This window comes from Cinclus cinclus, chromosome 28 (genome assembly GCF_963662255.1).
Source record: "Cinclus cinclus chromosome 28, bCinCin1.1, whole genome shotgun sequence".
NCBI lineage: Eukaryota > Metazoa > Chordata > Aves > Passeriformes > Cinclidae > Cinclus > Cinclus cinclus.
In genome coordinates, this window is record NC_085073.1 from 2,370,163 (window position 1) to 2,396,791 (window position 26,629).

The 26,629-nt window shown below is 58.1% G+C and overlaps 2 protein-coding genes across 5 annotated transcripts in view; both read right to left on the reverse strand.

Moving 5' to 3' along the window:
• The window catches only part of BTBD2 (BTB domain containing 2), a 33,905-nt gene extending 18,537 nt beyond the window's left edge, over positions 1–15,368 (reverse strand). For 2 of the 4 annotated variants that reach the window (XR_009934021.1, XM_062509874.1), the window contains exons 1-2: positions 15,337–15,368; positions 6,089–8,267 (exon numbers count right to left, since the gene is read on the reverse strand). Coding sequence is in view for 3 of the 4 variants with exons in the window: in XM_062509874.1 (XP_062365858.1) it covers positions 6,089–7,128 (1,040 nt within the window). In the remaining variant the exon portion in view is untranslated. Of the gene's footprint in view, positions 1–6,088; positions 8,268–15,336 lie in introns of those variants that run through there. The other 2 variants (XM_062509875.1, XM_062509876.1) reach the window with 2 other exon arrangements.
• MKNK2 (MAPK interacting serine/threonine kinase 2) lies at positions 12,822–24,078 on the reverse strand. The gene is made up of 14 exons (XM_062509878.1): positions 24,024–24,078; positions 23,725–23,919; positions 21,680–21,761; positions 21,418–21,519; positions 21,200–21,297; positions 20,187–20,266; positions 19,643–19,716; positions 19,459–19,563; positions 19,070–19,125; positions 18,700–18,795; positions 17,141–17,335; positions 16,881–17,045; positions 16,736–16,779; positions 12,822–16,479 (listed from the first exon to the last, which is right to left on the reverse strand). The coding sequence occupies exons 2-14, from the start codon at positions 23,770–23,772 to the stop codon at positions 16,212–16,214; spliced, it is 1,413 nt and encodes a 470-aa protein (XP_062365862.1). The 5' UTR covers positions 23,773–23,919; positions 24,024–24,078; the 3' UTR covers positions 12,822–16,211.
• Positions 24,079–26,629: the final 2,551 nt, after the last annotated feature.

Consider the following 26,629-nt stretch of genomic DNA (forward strand, 5'->3'; position numbering starts at 1 on the left):
GCACACTATCCATCCTCTTCTGCAGGCCCAGGCACTTGTCTTTCGTGATGGCAGAGCAAGCTCCCAAAACACAAAATTACAGCAGCACCAGGAACTGCAGATCCCAAGCCCTGGCACAGGAGCTGCCCTCCCCAGGCATGTTGCCGAGTCCTTCCATGGATAACTGCTCTGGGCTCAGCCCAGAGGGAAGAACAAATCTCCCTCAGAGCAAGTCAGCACAGTGAGGTGCACACAAACCCTTCAGCACTGCTTGGAGCTTAGGTGGGAATTACTTGCATGGAGAAGGACATTACAGGCTCTAAAGAGACTGGAAGCAGGAACTTGCACAAAACAGGTTTGAGACCAAAAATTATGTCCCAGCACTCCCATGCAAACAAGATGATTCCCCCCTGACAGACAACATCTCCTGTTTTTCAAGGAGGCCCAGGCCTGGGCTGCTGAGGGCCCTGTGTACATTTAAGCTGCTGTACCTGCCTCAGGACTCAGAAAGCCATTTTGAGAACTTTCTTGCTCAAAAAAGCAGAGATGAGCTTTTTGCCATGAAGGATTCCTGTGTCTGCCACCTTGCAGCTCCCTGAAGTTAAACTGAAGGACACAGCTCAGCAGTGTGGGGAAGCAGAGCAGGCCAGGCTGCAGGAGATGACCACAACCACCTCTCTAATAACTAGGAAAAGGGAAAAGCTGGAATAAGCCAGGCTCTTGCTGCAGTGGTTTGATGCACACTTCCAGAGAAGCAGCAAGAAACGTAGGCAGAAATCCATACAAGACAGCAGGCATGGGGCAGAAGCCTCCAGCCCAAGGAAAATCCGGCACTAAAGGGGAATTTCAGTCAGATTTAATAGGAAATAGCCTTTCAAAATTAGGAAATTTCCATTTAAACAATGTTTTCATTTTCTCACTTTTCACTCCCATCGAGAGGAGACTTCCCAGGGATGCAGTGGAGTGAAGCTCCATGGATATGCCAGGCTCATTTGCTGTGACAGAGTTTGGCTGAACGAGCCAGTTTATTGTTCCTGATGGGCTCAGGGAGCTCGGGACAAACCACAGTGGTTACAAAAAAGTACACACATGCATATTTCTGTCAAACCATGCTCAAGAAAAATGTCAAGAACAAATAAAAACCTTCCTCACAATACCAGAATTGCCAGATGAAACAAAAATCCTTGTTCCTCCAAAAGCAGCGATGGTGGCAAAACAATAGCTGGCTTTGTCGGATACTAAAAATTAACATATATTAATTGCACTCTCAAATTTTCATTCTCACAGCCAGCCCAGTATAGGTCCTCAATGAGCAAGAGCTTTCAGAAGCTATTTGAAAAGGGCATTAATTTAAAAAAAACTCTCAAATGTTTGCTTCCATTTCAGACAGGGACAAATCAATCAGATTTTGCAAACTGCTGAGCCCTAATAGGACCCCAGGAGGTCCCATAGAAACACAGGACTCTATATTTAAAGTTCTCTTAAAACACTGAGAGAACATAATTAACATAAGAAAATCCCTCTCTCTCCAGTGTTTTCTTACTCTTCCTAAAATGAACATTTAAAGCTGCTCTAAAGACACTCCAGGAAAAGCAGGGATGCAACAAAGCCGCTTCAGGAAAAGCAGGGATGCACACCATTCCTCTTACATGATCTGCCAGCTTCCCCCAACCATGTAGGTCTGCAAGAGGAAGACATGGAGTTTGTTTCAGATGGGAAAATCCAACAGAGGGTTATTTTTAAACACTTTCATGGCCAAAACAGAATGGACTACCAAAAGGAGGCAGAGAAATAAGCAGAAGCAGAAGTAAAGAATTAAGAAAGCAACACCTGATTTCTCTTCATTCTCTTTGCACCAGGAAGAGCCAAAGTAAACTGACTGTCAGCAATAAGAGTCACAGGAACTTCCTAGACGTTCATTTGATTTGTCTTCAAAAGGATCCAAAGCTGACTCTACAGGCTATTGAAGGCCTACAAGAAAATCTTTCCTTCTGCTATTTTGCTTCCTACCACAACTTTCACTGCTTCACATTCACCTTGGCACCTCCACTTGTCACCTGTTTCATCTGCACACCCACCAGTGGTGGCTCCCTTTCTAGGCACTACAGCAACACCAATAAAAGAGACCACTCAAAACCCACAACTACCCCCCTGCTGCTGCATAGCTCCCTCCTCCATCTGCACCACTGCAGAGAAACCTTAAAATATCTATTCCAGAAGAGCTGGCATGGGAACAGAGCAACACATGACGTGCTGGAGCTCAGTGACACTGTAGGTGATGAGAAGCTGCTGCTGGTGTGCTGGCTGCAGAGGATGCAGACCCCAGGTGAAAGGAGCAGGAGGCAGGAGCAGCCCTGCATGGGAGCAGGAGCCTTGGGACACCTCAGCACATGATGCTGCAGGAACTATGAGTGAATACATGCCTGAGAAAAGACAGGATGGGCTCAGAAGAGACTCCTGGAAACAACAGCCAAAATCTTACTCAGGCTGTCCCCAAGCTATAGATCTCCCAGGCTGGAGCACGCAAAGGGTTGCATCCCCACATGCTTGCCCTGCTCACTCTTGGGCCCTGTTTTCTGGCCAATTAAGGAGTTTAATTATGACACCCATACAGCTCCTGGCTGATGAGGTTTAGACATTTCTAATCCCATTGATACTGTGCTCAGTGAAGCAGATCTAGAAAAAGACAGAAAACCCTTCCCTCTTACTGCTGAGTCTAATCAATGTGGTGACCTGGCCATGCTGACGCCATGAGGCTTCGAGGCAGCTGCTTGGCCCAGCTTGACATCGAAAAAAAATTAAGGCCATCTCTTCTTCTTCATGGCTGATTCAGCTGCAAGAGGGAAGGAGCTGAAGTCTCAGAGACAGAGCCTGCTCCAAGGCAGGCAAGGAACTTCCACAAGGTCTGGAGGCTCCCCCGGGTGTGAAACACCTCATCTTCTCAGGGCGGCAGATACTTGGACAGGTGACCCTTCAGTCAAACCCATTTACACCTTTTATCTACAAACTGGACTCTCACACAAAAATGAACATTGTGAAGTTTCTTTCGTCTGTCTCTGTGGCTTGATATGAATTGCTGAGCCACAGAATCACAGAGCAGTTTGGGTGAGAAAGAACCTAAAGCCCATCCAGTGCCACCCCTGCCATGGCAGGGACACCTTCCACTGTCCCAAGCTGCTCCAAGCCCCAATGTCCAGCCTGGCCTGGGACACTTTCAGGGATCCAGGGGCAGCCACAGCTGCTCTGGGCATCCTGTGTCAGGGCCTGCCCACCCTCCCAGGGAACAATTCCTTCCTGATAGCAAATCTAAATCTCCCCCTCCTTCAGATTAAGACCATTAACTGAATTTGCCAGGTACACTCAGAAACACACCTGAACCTACAGCTCAGTCAGAAACCTCTTCTTGGCACCAGCACCTGGGCACACCCCACTTCATTACCTCCACATTCCCTCAGCTCCATCCAGGAGAAGACTGACTGGGCATCACCATCACTTCCAGCTCCCACAGGACTGCATCTCTTGGATTATTTGTGCTTCCCAGTCTGCTGCCAAAGCCATTCCCAGCACACCATGAAGTTGTATCAAGGATGACAGACAGGATGCTGCAGACCACTCCTCAAGGCACCACAAGGAGCTGTCCAAGAGCCCTATTTAGGAGTTGTTCCTCCTGCAGCCATGCTCGGTACCTGACCTCGTCTGAAAATTTACACAATTTAACCAGACTGCTGAAGTATTTACCTGTGAGCTGTGCACTGTTGTGCCAGGGGACACTTAGATTGGATATTAGGGAAAATCTCTTAACAGAAAAAGTTGTAAAGCATTGGAATAGGCTGCCCAGAGCAGTGGTGGAGTTACCATCCCTGGAAGAGTTTAAAAAAACAGTGGATGTGGCACTTGGGGATATGGTCTGGAGGTGAATGCAATGGTGCTGGGCTGATGATTGGATTGATGATCTTAAAGGAGTTTTCCAACCTTAATGACTCTGTGAGTTTATGATTTCAGACATCTGACAAAACACCAACACCTGCCCTGGCTGCTGAAGCAAAACAGCACCTCTCCAACTGAACCCATGCTGCTTTGCAACTCAATTCCAACACAAAATATCTTCTGCTGTTGAGCTGCTGTGGGAGAACTGAGCACAGAAGGGGTCCTGGGTGGTTTTATTTTAGGCCCTCTTATTTCTGAAATAACCACAGTGCAAATCATGAATCACCAGGATATCCCAACTGTAACATGACACAGCCAAGTTTTACTAAAACCTCTAGAATCCTTAGGTGGGATGTCACACCATGACACACTCCATTCTATCTTTACCACCCAGAGCACGAGAAGAATTTCAGAGCAATTAAGCAGCATCTCTCTTTTGGGAGATTTTTTTTCCCAAAGCTTCATTTATTTTCCATTTATTTCTGGGCTGAACATCAACTGTCCCCACCCAACAAGCCTAGTTCTCAGGACAGGAGCAAGCTTACCCAAATACTAATTACATTTCAAATTATAAGAGAGCAAAGCTGACACCCTAAACACTCAAACCAGCCTAGAACAAGTGTGGTTTGTTCTAAAAGTGAGAGAAAAGGGGGGAAATCTGAAGGGGAAACTTCCAGGAATATGACCACTTAGGAGAAAAGCAATAGTCTGAAACTGCTTGGAGCAATACTCCCTTTGCCAAGCACCACTTCCAGGTACACCTCACCCAATTAAAGTTGGTTCCATCTCTGAGCTCTTCCTTGGGAGGCCCTTCCTGGGGTAGAGCAAAGAGGGTGGCACACATGGATTCACTGGAGCTCCCCTGAGGAACCAGCTGAATGTCAATCAGCCACATCACATCTGCATCATCCAGGTGGAGGCGACTCCCAGCTCCTCTGAGCTGCAAATTCTTAAATGGCAGCTCAGCCTTAAGCATTAACCTCCACGGGTTACTCAGGCCTAGGTGTCATTCTCAACACAGCTCTTCCAGCTCTTTATGGCACTGGATTAACCCCCAAAAGCACAAGGTTTTGGAAAAGATTCAATAAAAGTAATTTTAAAATTAAAATGTCATACCTGAAACTTGGGCTCTCAAATCGTTCTTTCATTTCCATCCCCAGTGCTCTCACTGATTTTGGTGATCCCTGTCAGCAGGGACCAGGCAGCCTGGGGGACTATTCCGCCTCTCCTCTGCTTCCCACCAAACCAAGCCTACTTCCAAGTGAGACCCACAGATTTGGGGTTTTCCCCAATGTGCCTGCCCCATTCATGCCATCCATCTAGGAAAAACACCCTTACCCAAATCCTGGACCCATCCTGGGCTGGTGATCATGAGGAGAGGCATGACACTGACCCAAGGGCTGGGAGAGACCTGGGGCAACACTGAGTGACCACAGTGGGGGTCCTGTGCTCAGGATCTGTCCCTGAGCAGGGGATGAAATGTGGGGTGCAGTTATGTGACCCCCTTTTTTCTCTTCACAGGGGAGGTGCAGCAGCCCAAACCCTGAACCTCTGTAGCCCACTCGATGGCACATCACCACCCGAGGCTGCAGGAGAGCCCAAAGCACTCCCAGAGCCATCTCTGAGGGGCAGTCTTGGGGATGAGGGGCAATACCTAATGGAGAGTAAAGGGATCATCCCTAAGGAACTGTTCTGAGAATAAGGAGACATTCCCTGAGGGGCCGTTTTGGGGGATAGGGGGCAATGCCCTGAGGAGAAACATGAGGGAACAAAGGGAGTAATCACCGAGAAACAGTTTTAGGGGATAAGGGTGTGATTTCCTGAGGACCAACAGAGAGGGGTGAAGAAAGCGGTATCTCATGGGAAGTGAGAAGGGTAAGGAGGCAATTCCCTCAGGGAATAACGTGAGGGACAAGACGAGCAATCCTCAAAGGGCAATTTGGGGGACGAGGGGGTGATGCCTGCCAGGAGAAGGAGCGACGCCTGAGGGGCAGTTCTGTCAAATGAATGGGCCATTCCCTTTATCAGTGTGGGGGGCGTGAGGGGACGCCCCCAGGGCCCTCCCGTAGGCCTGGCACCCGCGGCCAACCCGCAGAGCCATGGGGCTGGGTCCCCCCACACCCCTCATCCCTCCCGCACTCCCGGCTCCCCACGCGTGGGATCCCCGCGCCCCCCGCCCCACCTGTGCGCCGGGATGCGCTGGGAGCCGCGGCCCTTCCCCACCAGGAAGTGCACGTCGCTGAGCACCTCGTTGTTGAAGAGGAACGCGAACCGCTCCTGCACCGTCGGCTTCGTCGCCTGCCAGTTGTACACCGGCTCCCGCTGCAGCGCCCCGCCGGGACCGCCCGCCCCGCCGGCCGCCCCCGCCGCTCCCGCCGCCGCCGGGCCCCCCGCGCCTCCGCTGGCCGCCGGCGGGTTGGCGGCGCCGCTCTGGTTGTAGGTGAGGCCGGGCGGCGAGGCGGGCGCGCCGTTGGTGCAGGCGGCGGCCGCGGCCCCGTTGCCCGGCGGGGGCGGCGGCGGCTGCGGGCAGGAGGAGGAGAGGCCGCCGGGGCCGCCGCTCCCTCCGGCCGCCATCTTGTGCGGCGGGGCCGCGGGGGCGGGCGGCGTGGGGCGGCGCTGCAGCAGCACCAGCACCAGCAGCGGCGGGCGGGACACGGCGGCGGGCGGGCCGGGGACGGGGCCGAGGGCGGCGGAGATGTCGGCGGTGGCGTCGATGGCGGTGGCGTCGAAGGCGGTGCGGATGCAGAGCGCCGGGCAGCAGCGGCGCATGGGGCGGGCGCCGCCGCCGGCCGGGCACGGGGGGAGCGGCGGAGGCGGTGGCGGGGCGGGGAGAGGGCGTGGGGCGGCGGGCGGGGCCGGCACGGAGAGGGAGGATTGAGGGGGAATGCGAGGGGGAATGAGGGAGTGATCCCTAACGGGTGATTCCTGAGGGGGCGATCCTTGAGGAGGATGAGGGTCCATCCCTGAGGAGCACATTTGGAGATGAGGGGGCGATCCCTGAGGGGCTCTTCTGAGGGTAAGAGGGCATTTCCCTGACGAGAAACATAGGGAGCAATCCCTGAAGGGCACTTCTGGGGCAAGAGGGGATGAGACCCTGAGGAACCAATGTGGAGGACTGAGAGAGGCAATTTTGGTGGGCGATCCGTGGGGACAGTTTGGGGGATGAGGGGACGATCCCTTAGGGAGAGTAAGGGAATGATCCCTGAAAAGGATGGGGACCATCCCTGAGGGACAGTGTGGGGGACAAAGGGGACACCCTTGAGGAGGAGAGGGTCAGTCCCTGAGGAATGGTTTTGGGAATGAGGGGGTGATCCCTGAGGAGAATGAGAGCACATCCCTGGGGTGAAAGTGGCCATCTCTGGGGAGCAAGGAAAAGAGAGTGATTCCCCAAGGAGCAATGGGGGGGACAGGGGGTGAGGGAAGCAATCCCTGACAGGCAGTTTTGAGGGATAAGGTTCCCTGAGGAACAGTGTGGTGGAGTGACAGAAGCAATCCCTGAGAACCAGTTCAGGAGGTAATGGCGATTCCCCAAGGAGGACAAAGGGGAGCAATCCCTGAGGGGAAATTTTGAGGGATAAGGGGAGCGTCCTGTGAAAGGGGTTATTCTGAGGATGATGAGGGATGAGGGAGCCCAGAGAGCAGTTTATGAAAAAATGGGAAATGGGGTTGCAATCCACAGAGAAGAGGTTGGGAGTTAAAGGGCTGAAGAGGGTCAGTGCTGAGGGTGACGAGTCAGGGAGGTTTGGGCCTGTGGAGGTGAAGGGGGGTTTTCCCTTCATGATCGAACACACCAGCCATTCCTCTGCAGCAGACACAGGCCTCCAGCATCCCCAGACCCCTGCTTCATGCCCAGCAATTCCTCCCAATAATAAGCTCAGAGTTACTGGCTGCTGCTGCTGACACAGGCCTGGAGTACCACAGGACACCACATTACCAGACCTACCACAGGTGTTACCCCGCACAAACCCAGGAGCCACAGCACCCTGATCCCTCACCTGGTCATGCTCTGCTACTCCCACTGGACCTGCCCAGCCAGAAACCACTGGCCAGTGTTGTCCCCATCGATAGCATCTCCTTGCTAGGCAGCACGAGGTGGAGATGGCATGCGAGCAGGAGCCGGCTGCAAAGCAGAAGATTAATTAAGAGGCTGTGCCACTGCCTCGCTGTGATCTCAGTAACTGAACCGTTAAAGTGATTTATTCTTCACAGGGTAATTACATTCCCCCTCTCTCTGTTATCCATCCCCCAATCTGTGCTGCACTCACCCAGTCAGGAGCAGGCGTGTGGTCCATGAGTCGATGTGTCAGAGGGGAGATGGCTTGGCTGCCCCTTCTGCTTCCTGTGCCTTGGCATTACAGCTTCTGGAGCACATAGAGTCATGCTGTTTGTGTGGACTGTGTGCTGTTTGTATGGATTGTGTGCTGTTTGTGTGGATTCAATGCTTCCAGTCCCTTGCACAGCTCTGGGATCTCCCCATGAACCAATATGGCTGGACACAGCAGTGCTGCTACACCATTGATTTTGACTGAGGGCTTCTGACCTGGCTTTGTATTGTGTTATCAGTACCCATTTCTGCTGCATTATGTGCTGTCAGGTTTCTTGCTGCATTTTTAAAGCTGCATTTCACATGGACAAGTTTGGGAAACTCCTGTGCACAGCTCTTGTCCTAACAGTCCCAGTGCAGACAGGAATGAGTAGGAGCCTTGAGAATCAGAGAACCTCAGAACCATAGAATCATTAATACTGGAGGACGTTTTTAAGATCAAGTCCAAACTGTTACCCATCACCACCACCATGTTCACCCCTAAACCATGTCACCACACGTTTCTTGAGCACTTCCAGGGTTGGAAGCACTTACAGCATTTTAGAGTATCTATTTAGAGTATTAGAAATAGTATTTTTCAGAGGAACAGTCGTTTTTCCTGTGAAATCTTTACATTTTTAATAATAACCAGTCACTCCATACAGTCGTATTCTCTCTTAAAACGCAGCATCTTTTACTCTTTAACATCATTTGTTCGGCACATCACTCCCCCCTTCCTGGCCACGCATTTCAGCGTCACTCTTCTCCGGGGCCGTGCAGCCTGGCTGGCTGCCCGCTCCCTGCTCAGGCCTGTCCTGCTTGCGGATGCTCCTTTCGGGCCAGAAACGTTAGAGGGAGCTGGAGACTCGCTGTGCCCGGCTGGATGGTTGGACGTGTCCGATGGCTGGCAGGAATGGGCTGCAGGTGCGTCCCAAGTGGGGGGGGGGGGGGGGGGGGGGGCACTGGCTGTGTTGTGATCGCGCACTTCTCCAGCTCCAGGAGTGCTGCAGGGGTGCCCCTGAGGGCTTCCTGCCCTGCCTGGGAGGTGCAGGATCATCCAGCCCAGCCCATGCTGCTGCTGGAGGATGAAGCTTCTTCACCATAGCATTCCCTGCTCCAAAATCCCAGCAAATTCATCCTCAACAAATTGTGGTGCTTCAGGAGGGTAGGTGTGCCTGCCAGGGAGGACGGGAGCTTCTCGCTGGAGAGGGGAATCCGCACCCGTTCTATCCTGATCTTCCCAGCACCACCAGCCTGCTCTGTGCTGTGCTCACTGTGCCAGCCCTGCTGCCCTGCATCAGACTGGTCCTGGTTATTCAGCCCATGGTGAGCTAAATCAGGGTGATTTGTGTTGTGGCAGGAGCCAGAGGCTTAACTCGTGACCAGTGTAGGGAAATGCAGCCATGGATATAAGGGATAATGGCCCAGAGATTTCTGTGGGACACTCCCCAGGGTGCTGTGGGATGGGGTGAGGGTTTGCTGCAGCAACCGACACCACGGTGATCAGGAGTGTGTTAGACAAGACAAATAAAAAGATGAGTGTCATACAGAAGACTTAACAATCCCAAAATTAAACCTGGGAGCAAAGGCTCCCATAAAAGGCCCGGCATAATTATTTCTGGGTCTGGTAGCAGCCAGATTCCTTCAGAGATCAGGCACTGGGCAAAGGCAGTGCTGTTTTAGCTGTCTTTCACAGGGTGAACAAAAGCTCCACTCCAGCAGTAGTGCTGGGAAGGGAAATTGCTGGGGTTTATCTGGTGGGATGAAGGCTGACTCCATCCAGGGCTGGATGAAGGGTCTCACAAGGCTACAAACAGCTGGAATGAAACTAGTGGGACCGGAATGCTCAGAGCTGGATAGCAGATAACACGGGGCCTTTCTTCACCTTGTGGACACAGAAAAAAAACCATTTAGAATGTGTACTCCAAGCAAAATCTGGAAATGTGTGTTCCAAGCAAAAACCAGGCAGAGGCAGCTCTCCCCTGGTTGAGCAACTCACCTCAAAGGAGGCCTTTTAGGATGCAAGGAAGCTCCAAGGAAGACTGTGTGGCAAAGACAGGGACATCCTAGTGTGAGCCAGAGGAAGGCAAAGCGGCATCTGCCAAACTCTGTGCCTTAATACCAAGCCTTGATCTAAACCTTCAGCCAGGTGAGAAGGTGACTCACAAGGCCCAGGGCTGTTCCAGCCATGGGCACAGCTCTCTCAGGTTTTGGGAAAACCTGACCCTGCTCTGCTTCTGCTGACCACAGCACCCATTGCACATGCAATTCCACCCAGAGCTGGAATCCTGTGGGAAAGCCACACCTGCACCCCACAGCTCTCTAAAATTCACACTTCACCATCCAAAACCGCAAACAAGGCTGACCAAGCCCTTTTCCAGACTGTGGAGGAAACACAGGTGCCATGCTGTGCCAGTGCCACTGAGGCTCCTTGTGCAGAGGGAGCAGCCACAGGAAACACAGGCAGGGCCAGACCTGTGTGCTGGGCTCTGCTTGGGTGCACATCACTCACTCCCTGAGATAACTTCAGAGGGAGAACCAGCACACACCAATCAAAATCACACCAAAATGGCACATCCTCCCAAAAAAACACCCCAGACTGCTTTGTTTGGGTTGCCTGGATAGGATACATGATTCTCTGCAAAATGCACAGGAGTGCATCTCTGCCCCATCCTAGAAAACATTTTAAAAGTGCAAAAAGGAATTTTTTTTTTTTAATCCAAAACCGCTGTTTTGCATCAAAACACACTTCACATCTTCCACTCTGCATTGCCCATTGTGAGCTTGGGCTTCACTGATGGTTCAGGAGAGTGGTCTGGTCTGAGGGAATGCATGTTACTCACTCCAGTGTGCTTTTATGGGCAGCTGTTGAATCAAAATGTTGGCTAATGATGATCACCCAGATCATCTGTCACTAGCAGAGCTGGGTTCAGGCCCAAAGTACTGAGGACACTTCATCTTTTCTCCTGCCCAGCTGCCTCAGTGCCCTGGGCTGAAGCCAGATGTGACCCCACTGGCCACCCCAGCACTTCAACCACTCAGATCCAACCATGACCCGATGGCTCCTTTAAATCCCGAAGACAGGCAGACTGGCACAAGCCACCACATCACCCAAAGCCTGGGTGACCCCCTATGTCAGCCAGGCTGCCCCAGTGGCTCTGCAGTGCCCCCTTCCCTCTGGGCCAGCATGGGCAGCACCGGCGCTGCTCCTGCCACGGGGCTTTTCTCCCATGAAAATCCACACCAGGGTATTTATAGCACCCTTGCCCCAGTGAAGCCTATTTTGGGCTGATGCTCAGGCACCAGAGCAGCACAGCGTTATTTAGCAGCACAGGTTATTTTAACCCAGCGCCGGGTTATTTTCAGAGCTGCCCTTCTCTGCACGTGCTCAAGGATGGCTTCCAGTTACCAGGCACTTTCTGGGGTTGGGGAAACTGGGGAAGGGGGAGAAGAGGGACCATGCAAAGGAATTTCAGAGATTTAAAGTTAAACCAGCATCTGCTGCAAAGCTGCCTTTGACACACCTGTCTGGGGTCTACCTGAAATCTTGGAAGGAGGATTATCTGCAGGATAGCCCTTGAGCAAAAGGCAGGAGGGGAAAGACTTCTGGAGCACACAGCTGAGGGCCCAATGATGGTGAAACAAAATGCAAAAGAGGAAGAAAAACCAAGAACTGGATGCTCCTAAAATGTCCAGGATCACCAGCTGGTGGCCCCAGGCCAGAGCAATGGCTTTGTTCAACAGAGGCACGAACAGCACCATGGGATGGGAAATGCTCCTCATCCTCTGCATGCAGGGAATCCCAGCTCTGTTCTCACCACATGCCATCCTGGAACAGCCAGGGGAGACTTCCAGAGCCAACCTGTCCTGACCCAGATGCTGCAAGAAGCAGCTGCAGCATTTACCAAGCAGTGATCCAGGATTCTCAGCAGGGTTCTCTCAGCTCAGAGCTGGGTCCATGGCAAAGCCCACAGCCATTCCCCAAACCAGGAACCCCATGGATAGGGTTCTGCTAGAGCAGCAGCACCGTGGCAATAGCACCCACAGGGATCCAGCTCCATCCCCCAACACAGCAGCAGGGATGGAGAAGTTAGGATTTTTAATTTAATTCTACAAGGTCTTGTTTTGTCCATGTAAAAAAGCTCAGCAGGGCCTCTACACCCCTTTTCCCACACCCTGATCCCCAGCCTCCAATCCCTACTACCTTCCCTATCCCACCACTTTCCTCTTGCCTCAGTGTCCCACTGTGCCCCGTGCGCCATAGAGAGGTAGGGGGGATGTGCCAGGGCAGTCCCAAGGCCACTGGGTGCAGCTGGCATGGAGCACAGCCCTGCCCCTTGGCCTCCAGCTCCCATTGGGATGGAGAGGATCACACCATGCTGCTGGGAAAAGTGAGTCAGGGCCTGAGCCACTGCCAGCCCCTATTCCTGGCATCCCACCCCAGCTGCACTCCCAGCCCCCATGGGCCAGCAGCAGCCTGGGAAGGAACAAGTGAAGGTTGGGAGGGATTATTGGGGGAGGAGCCCCTGGATGAAGTGCCACCCACCTCCCCAAATTGCCCAATTCCCCCCCCGCAATTTACCCCACCTGCCACAGCCACCTGCCCACCATGTAGGTCTCAATGCATTTTTATTAAATTCTTACAAAACAGAATACAAAATTCTGGCATCAACAATTGTTATAAAGGAAAACTTCAATTCAGCTGTATCAGGTCACCTGGTACATACAGTAAAGTGCTTATTTTTGTGTGTTTTTTTTCTTTTTTTTTGTTTTTGTTTGGGTTTTTTTGTCTTTTTTTTTTTAATATTTTTTCATTTTTGTTTCCCAGCCAGCCCCCGAGTAGAGGCTGCTGTTGCACAAACCAACAGTGCGTTAACGTGACTCTTGTTGAACCAGCTTTGGCAGTCTTCATCAATTGTAAAGTGGAGAAAGTTTCTCCTGGTTTGATAAAAGAGTTAGCTTCACAGTAAACGTTTCTAACCAGTTCTAAGTCAAGTTAGTTGGCTGGAGGAAGGGTGGGGGGGAAGGAGAGGAAGTGAAAACACTTAACATTTCCAGCTTAAAAAAAAAAATAATTTTGAAGTTGTTTTCCAAGATAGATGCTCTATGGGGGGAAAAGCTTGGAAAGAGGAGGAAGAAGGGTGAGAAGGTAGGCAAGAGGGGGTCGCTGGTGCTGGACCATGGGAGCATCTGTCTGGAAATCTCCCCGGGAGAGGTGCTGGCAGCAGGGAGGGGATGTCTGGCCCTGGCACAAGGGTGTCCCAGCCATCCCTGCCCTGTGGGGCACCTGTGGCTGCCCAGTGCTGCCACAAGCCAGGCTGGAGGTTTTCCAGTCGATCCCCAGCTCTGGAGGCATTTAAAGATTCTCTATCAATGCACAGACCTAGCCATGGGTCACCGCCAAGTACCACACCAGGAGCGCCGGGTCCAAGCCGAACCCCACCCAAAATGCAAAGCCCAGCCTGGGCCGAGCTCAGATGCTCCCAGCACATCCTCCAACTCCCACAAACTCCCACAGCATCCTCTGGCTGCACATCCCTGGCCAAGGACACCCACAGGACACAGGCAGGGTCACCCAGGCCTTCCCCAGATTGTGTGATGTACTTATAATACACAGATATAAAAGAGATCGTTCTTATTTGTGGGGGAAAAGGGGAAACTCAGTTTGCCAACAAAAGCAGTACGGGGGACAGATAAATTTTAGAGACATCCCCCTGCCATCCCCTTCCCATGATTTTTTTGTGTTTTCAAAAAAGGCTGCGGCGTGCAGCATCAATGATAGCTTCACAATACCAGCTCAAGGCATCGCGTACTGTACATCATTCAAGTATTTCTTAATATAAGACAACAAGGAATTATCTACAACTGATAAAACAAAATAAGCTATAAAAAGTAACAATGTACAATCAAGATGGATTTTTTTTTCTTTCTGTTAAAGGAGGCCTCTCCAGGGTGTCCTGGTGCCTGCAGGGGACACTCCCCTCACCACTGCCTTGCTCCTCCCCGCCCGGCACGGTGGGACCGGGGACACACAGGGGAGAGGGAGATCGCAAGTGCGAGGCAGTTTTGGGGGGTGGGATGGAGTCATCCTCCTCAACCCCCCTGGGTCAGCAGAAAGGCTGGGAAGGGCAACAGAAGATGGCCCCTGCCCTAAAAACTCCATCAACACCCAAGATCATAATCTCCCAAGGTAACTCATGCACACCTCCCTGAAACAAAAAATAGCATATATTGCATAGTATTGCTGTCAGCAGTCTTAAAATAAAAAGTTCTTTTTTTTTTTTTTCCAGAGACAGCGACTGTCTTCAGCTGAAGACCCAGGGAAGTCTGTTCCCCAGCTCAGAGCTCCCAAACCCTCACCTGTGCACATGGTGGGCCAGGCTGCTTTTGCAAAATATAAAGCTCAAAGCATCGAGTCTGAAAGGACAGGACGTGACTATGAAGGGAGCATTGCCCTCCCAGCAGGATGGGGGCTGGCAGCAGGCACAGCTTGGTGCCAAAGCAGTGCCTGGGGCAGGGAACAGGTGGGATCAGGAGAATCTGGAGGCATCGGGGCAACTGGAGGCCAGTGCAGCCCCGAGCATTGGCATCGCTCTCCTGGGCAGACCCAGAAAACAGTCAAGGGCCTTACCCCAACTCAGCATCCCGAGTCCTTTCCACTCCGAAGCAAATTCCAAGGACAATGCCATGCACACCTGAACACACGTGAGCTGGGATGCAGAGGCACACCCACGCACACCAGCGCTGACTGTTGAAGACCCTGCTGCCCTGGCCCCAAACCTTCCAGCCCCACATCCCAAGCAGTCTCCAGGCTTTTCCCCCCGTACCCTGGCCTTTGTGAGCTGCCACCAGCCTAGCTGCTCACCCACTGGTGCCCCTGGGCATTGGGCACTCTGTGCCACCCTGAACCTCCTGCCACAGCAGCCTCAGGGCCAGCCCAAAGCCATGGCAGGTCTCACTGTCCTGCAGCAGGTTCCGATGCTCTTTAAGGGGGTCCTTGCTTTTCACAGAGCACGCAGTTCCCAGAGAGTGTTTCTGGCTGCTCTGGCCACCCTGCACACCTCATCCCCCCCTTGCACCTCCCCAAGGGCACCAGCCCTTCCAAAACCCAGGGTGCAACACCTGACCTGGCACAAGAGCACAGCCCTGGATGCCCATGCATTCCCTGGGGAGCCGCCAGCCAGAGCGTGGGAGGAAAGGAAGACATTTCTCCGTGCCCTGTGGAGAAGCACAGCTGGCAGTTTAAAACCAACAGTAATTAAAAAAGAGGAAAAAAAAAAAAAGAAAAAAAAAAAAAGAAGACAGGTGAATAGCTTATTCTGGAAGCAAGATGCTGAGGAGAGAGGATGGGTTGGGTACTGCTCCCTTACTGGCACCGTCTCTCCCCAGCCCGAGCAGTTCCCTACACAACACCCACTGCGACCCCCTGGAGCAGAGCTGGTGACACCCCCGAGCACAGGACAGGGGCTCCCCACACCCAGGAGATGCCTCCCAGTCCCCCAGTAAGGGGCTTCTGTGGGATCTACCCCAACATCAGAGAGAAACCTGCAGCTCCGAGGGGAGGGACGAGGTTAAAACACAACTCCCGTTGTTGGAAAACACGACCGAGGGTCTTTTGTTCACAGTATGAAATGAACTGAAATCGTCAAAGCAGCCGCGGATACAAGGAGTCCTTTGGTGTCAGGGAGGGGGAAAAATGTCAGAGGAGAAACCAAGAGCCAGGAAACAAAAGTCTGTGTGTCTGTCAGATGTCCTTGAGTGTGCCCTGGGTGAAGCAACCTCAACACTTGATTGAATACCTTAAGAAAAAAAAAAAAAAAAAAGGTTTTTAACAAGCCCTCCCATCCACAGACCTACAAGATCAGCAAAACCTTGGAAACCAGCCACAGGGACGAGTCCTGATCTTGTCACTAGCCAGAAACGGTGGGATCAGGGGGAAAGGGGAAGAAAAGAAAGGAGGAGAAGGTGGGACAGGGGGTACAGCAGGTGCGAGGGGCACCGCTCAGGCTTGGTCGGCCACCAGGACCAGCGGGGCCACCAGGTGCTGCCCAGAGGCCACTGCCTTGGCCAGGCTGCTCTTCTGCCGCCGCTTGGCCAGCTTGGACTCAGAGGGGGGGGAGAGCTGCATGGCCCGTGAGGTAGCTTTGATGATGATGGGTCGTGCTTCCTCCTCCGCCTCTTCCTCCTCGTCCTCGTCATGCCGTGTCAGCTGGCGGTTGACAGCAATGGCCTCAGCAGCAAAGGAGGTGAGCTCTTTGGCACTGCTGTTCCTGCAGGGGAAGGCACAGGCTCAGGGGGGTGTGGGGGACTGGAGGGAGGTCAGGGTCAAATATCTGTGTGTCCCTCCTCACATGCTGGTCATGGCCAGACTGCTCAGACACAAAAATATGGCCCAAACCCATAGCTGCAGGGCTGCCCAGACACAGAGTCGTGGCAGAGCCCCCAAAAAGCAGGAAGGGACAGTAGTGCAGAGTGGAGTCAGGTTTCAAGGGGCCTGGGGGGAGTCCCAGAGCAAGCTACACTCACCTCTGCAGGATGATGGGTGTTGGCAGGGTGTTATCCGGGGCACACTGCAACAAAATGGAACCAATCAGAGCCAGGATTGTACAGACAGGTACTCCCCACCCTGTTTTTTGGGAGCAGAGAGTGGAGAGGGGACATCAACACTCACCCCCTGCACCCAGGGGTGCTCCAGGACCTGGGCTGCGCTAAGCCGCTTCTTGGCATCTCTCACCAGCAGCTTGGAAATGAGGTCTTTGGCTCCAAAGGAGATGTGCGCCCAGTCCTTGTCAGGAAACTCATACTTCCCCTCCTGGATACTCTCAAAGAGCATGTTCTGAACAGGGGGAGAAACAACAGGGAGGGGCTCAGCCAGGAGTGCTGCAGCCAAACTGGGGGTGAGTTTGGGCTCTCCTGGGGTCTCCCACACACCTGACAGGTGTGGCACGCCTCGCCCCGGTCCCAGCCACAGTCGGAGCCGCAGTGGCCCACGAAGGGGGGGTACCCGCTCAGCATGATGTACAGGATGACACCCAGGCTCCACAGGTCACAGCGTTTGTCATAGATGGAGGCCTCCTCGTTGAAGGCTTCCACCACCTCCGGGGCCATGTATTCGGCTGAGCCACACTGTGGAGACAGGTGGGATGAGCCCTGAAGGGTGGGGGGAGCTCACCGATGGAGCAGGGGGACCTGGGAGGGTCCTGCCAGATCTCCGGGGCTGCACCTCTGAAGGGAAGGTGTAGACACGGCTGCGCCCCAGGTTTGCTCCCGCCACATCACCCTGCTGGGTTTCCCACCAGAGAGGATGCCACAGACACATGTCTCTGGGGTCACCCAACAGCAGCTGCCACGCCGAAGGAAAATAAAAAAGAAAGCCTAAAGAGTGCAACCCCCCACAGCACAGGACAGCCAGACCCACGGGACTCACAGCAACCCAACCTGCTCAGCAGGGCAGCCCCAGCAGGCACAGGACACAGTTGAGACGAGCCTGCTGTGCCTGTTCCCCCATCCTGACCGTGCCCGCTCCCCGACCCGGCACAGACGGAGCTGCCGCGCAGGATCCGGGGCGGGAGGAGTTAACCCCGGTGCAGGGAGCAGCAGAGCCAGCGGCCCCATTCCCCAATCGTTCCAGGGACTCTGGGGCTTTCCAGCACATGACCCGCAGCCCACACAGGCCCCGTGACCAGGGCAGAAAAAAGCTGCAGCCAGCAGATAATCGCCCCGTAACGAGAGAGGCCTCCTGACGAGGGGCCTCTGCAGCCCCAGCAGCTGATGGCACCGCAGGAAAACAAAACCTCCTAGCCCCGATCCCGGGGGAATGGAGCGCCCGTCCCCCGCGGGCTGAGAACGGGGAAACTCGGGACGCCTCAGAACTGCGATCCCGCCCCGGAAGAGGGCGGACGTGCAGCAAGGAGGGGGCCGGGGAGTGCTGGCCCCCGCCGCTGCTGCTGCGCATCCCACACGGGCTGGGCTCCGCCCTCCCCGGCGCGTTCGCACCCCCAAAAGAACCGGGGTGCGGGACGATACCCTGCACGGCGGGGCACCTGCGGCTGGCGATAAGAGGAGCGGGGCTTTCTGCAGGAGATGGGATCTGTGCGACACGGGGACAGCCGAGATCCTCTGGGGGTGCCCAGCCTGCACCGCAGTCCCACAGCCCGGAGGGCGGTCCCCTCTGCCTCGCCCCCCAGCCCGGTGCTGACCCAGTTCTCCCCGGCAGGCTCGGCGCAGCCGCTCGGGGAGCGGAGCGGAGCAGAGCCCGGGCTGTTGCTAAGGCTCACGGCAGCCCGGGCGCCGCGCCAGCCCCCCCGGCCCCCCCGCGTTATGTAACCGCATCTCACCCGCCACAGCGGGGGCGGGGGGGGACCGGGGACTCGCGGCATCAGCGACAGCAGCGACGAGCAGAGGGTTTCCATGCACAGCCCTGATCCTGCAGGGCAGCTGGGGGGGGTCCCCGGGGACAGACGTTCCATGTGGGGGGCTCACACACTTACCGGGGTGAGCAGCTCTGGAGTGGAGATGGGGGAGCAATCGCCATTCAGTTTGATGCCACTTCCCAGGTCAAAGTCACAGATCTTCACTGGGGAGACCTGGGGAGAGGGGGAAGGAGTGGTCGGTGACCCCCCTGGCATCCTTCAGGAACCACAGCTGGCAGCCCCCCCGGGGACCACAGTCCTGTTCCCAAGCCACAGCTGCTCAATGCCAGGTTGTGTCATGCTTCACACCACGCTGTGCTGTGGCATAGGGAGGGTGTGTGTGTTCCTGGCAGGATCCTCCTACACTCCCCACCTCAGGAATCACCCCACTGTGCCAGCCCTCCCCAGGCAGCACACCCTGCACCCACCCCGGCTGCTCCCCGCTCACCTGGTCCAGGCTCTCACACAGGATATTTTCTGGTTTCAGATCCCTGTGTGCAATCCCTGGGGGCAAAAGAGCCAATGAGGGTAAAAATCCCCTTCCTACAAGACTTATAGTGCAAAGTCTGGGGGTGGCACAGGGACCCCTCCCTCCCCACCTCAAATCACTGTCTGCACCCTAGCAAAAGGGAAAATTTGCTGCTGGCCCCAAATCCCAACCAAACTGGAGGAACAGGATCTGCACCACAAAGTCTTGTGATGTAGCTGCGCCTGACCCTGTGTGCTGGGATGGGCACTGTCCCCTGGGGAGGAGGATGGGGGGAGGCAGTGACATCCCCCAGAGGGCCCAGCACACCCCAGGGTGTCCTCAGTGGCACCTGGGGCATTCCAGCTCACCTTTGTTGTGCAGAAAGTGCAGGGCACTGGCGATATCCTGCACCACCACGCTGGCCTCCAGCTCATTGAAGTGGCGTCTCCGGTGGATGTGGGTCAGGATGGAGCCTGTGGCCAGGTGAGAGCAGAGCTGGGGCTCGTTGGGGTCCTGCCGCCCCAGCTCCCCCTGCCCCAGGGCCGCACTCACCTCCCCTCATCTTCTCAAACACCAGGTAAAACCTGTCCTCCTCCTCAAAGAACTCAATCAGCTCCAGGACATTTCTGCAGGAACCACGGCATCAGCACAGCATCCCTCCAAAACACCTCCTGGGGTCCCCCCCCACACCCCCATCCAGCACAGGACCCCAGCAGGGATGTGGGATGGGAAAACTGGGCCTGCAGTGATTGAAACCACACGGCCAGGGCCCCCCTGGCCCCATTCCAGCAGGGAGAGGGGCTTGCAGCGCCTGGCTCTGCTCCTCCCTAATTGCTCACAGCCCCTCCTGGCTCGCCCCACACACAGCCCCACACACAGCCCCACTCAGCTCGGCCACTGAGGTCCTGTTGTCATGGCAAACCACTGAACATCCCCTCTGGATGCTCCACTGCAGCCAGTGGGGCCAAGGGGAGGGAGTCTGGAGCAGAGGGTGACCCATGGGTGTCACAAAGCATCAGCCACCAGGCTGACACCGGGATGTCTCAACCCACTCCTCGTGCCCACAGCGGGGGATGCAGCAGCTGCCCTGCCCTACCTGTGTCCCTGGCACTGATAGAGCATCTCCACCTCCCGGAAAACCCTGCTCCGGATGTGTCCCAGGCGCTTCTCTATGATCTGGAAGGCAGAGGTGGGGGGTGCTGAGGGAGAGGCAGCTCTGCCAGGGCGAGGCCGGGGCACCCCTGCCCCCCCAGCTCGGGGACCCGCGGGGCCGGGCGGGGAGCGGAGCCCGGCGGGGTTAAGGCAGCAGAACAGGCTGTTCCCGGCGCCGGTGCCAAGCGGCAGCAGCGGTGCCAAGCCGCTCCCTCCGGGGCCGGGGCCAGCACAGCTCCACGTGATGCTGGAGCACCGGCGCTGCAAAGGGCCCTGTGCCCCGCTGAGCGCTGGCACAGCAGGGCTTGCCGGCCGTGCCAAGGGTGGACAGGGGGACACCCCAAACGGGAGGGGCAGATGGGTTCTCTCGTTGTGCCCCTTCGGGGCACACAGAACACCCCACCACCACAGCCCTCCCTGCTGCCTCAGTTTCCCCTCTGGGGTGCCCAAGGGTCCTCACAGAGCGATGGGGGAGGCAAAGTTCCCCTGGCACTTGACTGCATTTTGACACAGGGCCCATCCCAGAATCCCCGTGCCATGGCTCAGAGTCTGAGGGGTGCAATGCCACGGGACCACCATCCCTGACCCCAAAAGCAGCTGGCCCACACCAACTCCCTCCAGCACCCGCATGAGAGAGATATCCCTGGAGTGAGCAGGAGGTGACCACCCTGCCATCACCACATGCCCCTGCCTGCCCCAAGTCCCCGGACACATCCCAAGTGTTAATTCAGTCTCCAGCATGCCCTCATTGGCAGAGAGAGAAGCGTGGCTAACGGGGGTCACCGGGGACCCTGAGCTGGGTGGTGGCAGAGGTTGGTGTGCCACCATCACAGCTCAGTCCTGGGCCAGCATCAGATGGTTCTGCAAGCTGGGAGAGCCCCAGATGTGGAGGGCAGAAATGGAAACTGAGGCAGGGGTGGGAGGGGGACAGGTGTGCAGACAGCAGTGCAGCTTTACCTTCACGGCATACTCCTTGTTGGTGATGAGGTTCACGCAGGACTGGACTCTGGCATGGGCCCCTTCTCCCAGCACCTCCTCCTGCAGCTGGTAAACATCTGGCAGGGGAGAGGTCACCTGAGCTGCCAGTCTCACTGCATAGTCTGGGGACACCAGGAAGGCCCAGCCCTGCCCTGGGCCAGGGGGAACCCCTGAGGTCCCTGAGCAGCCCCGCTCACCTTCGAACCTGCCAGAGAAGCTGTCGGTGGCTCTGCAGCGCTTCTTCTTCTTGTTCCTTTTCTTGGCGTCAGGGATGTCGATGGGTTGACTTGAAGGCATGTCTGGGCCATTGCAAAGCCACCGGGGTCAGCCATCCCTGTCCACCCACAGCTCCCCCAGCACCGCCAGGGCTGCCCCCAAAGCCTTCAGGGCCAAAATCCCAGAGGGCAGAATGGGAGGAGCCCCGCTGGGATGGAGCCCCGTGAGGAGGCCGAGACTCACCGGGACGGGGCGGGCACTCGAAGTTGAAGACTGGCTCCAGGTGGTTGGACTGGTCGAACTCCAGGTCGAAAGGGTTTTGCCCCTGTGGGAGTCAAGAGTAGGAGTGAGGTGGCAGCTGCTGGATCAGCCATCACCGGCTGCCACCCTGTGCCCAGCACAGACACGCAGCCCAGCATGCTCCGGCTCCTGGGACACATCCTGCTCATTGCCCCATGGTGCAGGACACCAGCTCACGGTGGGACACAGCAGAGCTCCAGGGAGAGCCAGAGGATGAGGAGGAAGGCTTTGACCACATCTCCTGATGGGGACGGTGCTGCAGGGTCGCTTCCCCAGCCAGCCCCAGGCCAGCACACTGGGGATGATGAGAGGGACCGAAGCCGCCCACACCAACCCAACCCCAAATCTCCACCCAAACCTGAACCACGGTGAGGAAGGAGGGGGAGGAAGAGAAGCCACAGGGCAAGTCCAGAGCCACCCCTGCGTGTCCTCCCAGCTCCCTGCAAAGTCACAGTGGCTGGAGCCTGCTCTGCCCTAGTGGACATCATGTCCACCAGGCTGCAGGACACCCCATACCCAGCAGGATCAGGCCTCACGTCAAACCCTCCTGCACCCCAGGATGCATGGAGGGCATGGGATCCACTCCTTCCCCCGTGCTGAACCCCAGTGGCGCCCGATGGGACACGGGGACCCTCTGCTTCCTGCTCCCCTGAGCCACCCATGGGACGGGGCAGTGCTAGGGGCCAAAGGGCCCCATCCTCCCCAGGATTATGAAATCTGTTTGGGTGGAGGTGGCAGCTCCAGCGGCGTTCCCAAACCCGCCCGGTGCCCGGGCCGGCTGCCAGCCCCAGCACGGCCAACCCCGGCCACCGCCAGAAACACCCAGAACGTGCCTGTTTACTGCAGCCCTGGGGGAAACGGGGGTCCCCAGCCGGAACAGGGGGAAAGCTTCACTCCAGGAGCATCCCCCCACCAAGCACCACTTTGGATCTCCGGAGTCAAAACTCTCCTGTGCCGCATTTTGCCGGCTTTCCTACCCCTCACAACCTGGATGTGGGGAGCGCAGCATCGCCCCGCAGCTGCTGCCCCTCGGGACGAGCCCTGGCATGATGGGGGAGACGAGGCCTCCGGGAGAGGTACGGGGTGCACGGGGGGCAGGGGAAGTAGGGGAGGCACTGGGGGGGCAATAGGGGGACAGGGGGCCCTGCCAGCTGCCGCAGCACTGCCACACAAAGGTCTGGGGGATGGGAGATTGCGCACCAGCTCCATCAGCGCAGCCGAGGTGTCCCCCCCGCCTCCATCCCCAGACACCGCGGGGGACACAAACCCCGGCCAGAGTCCACCCGAGCACAAGCGGGGGTCACTGCAATGAGGGGGCGGGTAGGGGCAACCCCCCCCCCCCCGCACCTCGGAGCTGGAGCGAAACCGAACAAAGGACCCCCAAACCCACAGCCAGGAAACGGCTCGGGAGGGGGGGAACCAAAAGCAGCGGGAGCACAGAGACACCCCCCCCCCCCCCCCGCACACCCCGAGGTGACAGTGGCGGGGGGGGGGGGGGCCGGGCTGGGGGTGCACAAGACATCCAGGGGTTGGCGGTGCTGCGGGATCGACACTCGCACGGTGCCCCCGGGCCGGGCCTGGGGAGCCCCGAGACCACCCCCACATCGGCCGGACCAGGCCGAAGGGGCGCAACTGGGCGGGGGGAAAGTGAAGCCACCCCACCCACGGGGGATCCCCGTGGGAGCTGCAGCATCCCAGCGCCCACCCGAGGGAGGATAGGAAAGACACTGACCCAACCCCCGGGAGCACCGCGACCTCCGGGACGGGGAACAGGGGGGGTCCCCCTGCTCGGTTTGGGTGGCAGCGCTCCGGAGCTCCTCAGTTTGGGGGGGTGTCGGTGTCGGGGTGGGGGGTGCGGGAAGCGGCCGGGCCCCCTCCGTTCCCGGGCGGGTGATGCGGGTGCACCCCGGCCCTACCCGCACCCCGACCCCGGAGCCCCCCCGAGCCCCCCCCGAGCACCCCCGTGAGGGCGAGGAACACCCGCCTACCTTGAAGGAGCGGTGGAATCCCGGGATCTCTGATTTCTTCTGCACCATCTTGCTGCGGGGGGAGGCGGGGGGCGGCGTTGCTGGTAGAAATGAGGGGGGAGGGGGGGCGGCAAAATTTAAAAAAAAAAGGGGGATGGGGGGACGGAGGCGGAGGGACGGGCAGAGCCGGAGGGGAGTCCGGGGGGTGGCCGAGACCTGCGGGGAGAGGAGGGGGCGGGGGGTGAGGGGGTCAGGCGACTGCAGCCTCCCCCCCGGACCCTGCCCGGTTCCGCCCCCGAGCCCCCCGGGCCGGCGCTCACCGGCGCGGCCCCGCAGAGCCGCCGCCGCTGCTGGTGGTACCGCAGCCCGCACCGCCGCCCGCTCCGCTCCGCGCCGCTCCGCCGCCGCCGGGGGGGGGACGCGCCGCCCCCGCCCCCGCCGCCTTTATAGGGACGGCACCGGCCCCGCCCCCGCCCCGCCCCCGGCCCCGCGGACACCCCCCCGCCGCGCCCCGGGACGGGGACACCCCGCCGGGGACACAGGCGGCCACCCCGGGCACACGAACAGCCCCGCCCAGGGTCACAAACACCCCCCCGCACACCCACCGGGGACACGGCCCCCCCTAACCCGGAGACACAAGCGCTCCCCACCGGGAGCACCCCTCGAGGACGCAGGGCCTCCCCCCGCCATCCCCAGTAACGCAAACAACCCCCCCGGACATCCCAGAGCTCCGGGCACACACCGGGGACAGGAACACCTCTCCCGGTACCACCCCCCCCCCCCCCCCCCCCGCCCCCCGGGCACAAACCCCGCCCGTGCAGCACCGGGGGCACAAACAGCCCCCCCGGACATCCCAATTCCTCCTGGAAACACAAAGACACCCGCCCCCCGGGCACTCACTGGGGAAACAGACTTCTAGGGGGAAACCCCAAACTCCCCTCGGGGACACCCAACCCCCGAATACCGTCTGGGGACACCGTACCCCCCTCGGGTACCCCCCTTGCTGCACCGGGGCACCTTCTGTGCTGCTCCGGGGGCCGGGACCCCCCCGGCACCCTCCTGTGGTGTGGGATAGGCTGGGGACACTCCTCGAAAGGGTCCCTGCACCCCCACAGCCGGCACCCCCCTGTGCTGCACCTCTTTGCCATCCCCCCCGCTGCACCCAGGGACAAGGACCCCCCTGACACTCCCCTGTGCTGCACCCATGGACAGGGACATCCCCGGTCCCCCCAAATTGCACCCACCAAGGAGGGCACCCTCCCGCATCCCTCAGACCCCCCTGCACTAATTTAGGGGACAATGGCAACCCCCACGCACCCCGATTCCCCCCTTCAGACACACTTGGGCACAGGGATGGGGACAGCCCTGGACACCCAAAGACAGGGGCACCTCTTGGGGACCCCCCTGCCCCGGGACCAGGGCACTCCGGCTCTGTGTTCAGGACGCTGACGGCAGGGGAGCGGGGGCCCCCTGAGCCCCCAGGGCTCCCCAGCCCGCACAGGTCACGAGTGGGGCAGAGCTCAGCCCTGCACCGAGGGGGGGGGGCGGGCAGAGCAGGGGGGTCACGTCCCTCCGTCCCCGCGGGCCACCACTGGCTGTGGGGAGCGGGGTCGGCAGCAGGACCCCCCTCCCGGCGCGGTGACCCCGTGGGAGCCCCTGACCACGCGTGTGTGCGACCGTCCCCCCCCCCGCCCCGTGTGACGCCAGCGAGGACTCGGAACAGACGCGCTCGTTGCGCGCAGCGGCTGCGCCGGGGCCGATGGCTGCGGCACCGCGGTGACTTCACCGCCCGCCCCGCGTATTGGCTGCGCCCGTCACCGCCACGGCACCCCCGAACCCCCCCCCCGTCACCGCCACGGCACCCCCGAACCCCCCCCCGTCACCGCCACGGCACCCCCGAACCCCCCCCGTCACCGCCACGGCACCCCCGAACCCCCCCCGTCACCGCCACGGCACCCCCGAACCCCCCCCCCGTCACCGCCACGGCACCCCCGAACCCCCCCCGTCACCGCCACGGCACCCCCGAACCACCCCGGTACCGCCACGGCACCCCCGGACCCCCCTGTCACCGGCACTCCCGGAGCGCCCCCCAGCATTATGGGCACCCCTCGACCTCCTTGTTATGGGCACTCCCACGACCCCTGGAACCCCCCCATTATTGCCTTCGGCACCTCCAGACCCCCCTCGTCACCGTCATTGGCACCCCCCCCCCCCCCTCACTGCCTCGGCAACCCCAGACCCTCTCCCCCCCGTCACCACCAGCACCCCCAGATCCCCCCTCACTGCTGTCAACACCCCTGGACCCTTCCCCATCTCCATCAGCACCCCCAGACCCCCCCTCACTGCCATTAGCACCTCCCCATGTCCCCCCCCCCCCCCCCCCGGCTCCCCGCAGCCCCTGGCCCTGCTCTGCCCCGCTGGTGGGGGGTGTTTGGGGGGGATCTGCATTGCCCCAGAGCCCGGTGCCAGCCTGGCATGGGGTCACTAGGGTGAGGTCCTGGCCATTCCCTCCCAAAATCTGCTGAAATTCCTGCTTTTCCAGGCCCTAATGGCTTCTGCATCCTGGGCCAGGGCAAACCCTGGCCTTTGTTTGTTAGTGGTGCTAATGAGGGCTCCCAGTTAATCCGGACTGGGGGGGAGGGGGGTGTGAGTGGGGGTGCCCCCACTACTGGGGGGTCTGCAGGGAGACAGGGACGGTCCCTTCCCCTCCTGGGGCTCCTGAGGAGCCACGCATTCTGAGATTGCACCCGTCACCATGTGGGTCACTGAGCCGGGAATGACAGGGCAGACCCACAGCCCCGGGGCCACCCAGAGGTGCTTGGTGTGCTGGGGGCTCGCCCTATCCACGGGGGTCCCTGTCACCGTGTGGGAAGCTGGGGCAGGGGCGGTGTGTTCATTGTGTGCCACATGTGTGCCACACGTGTGC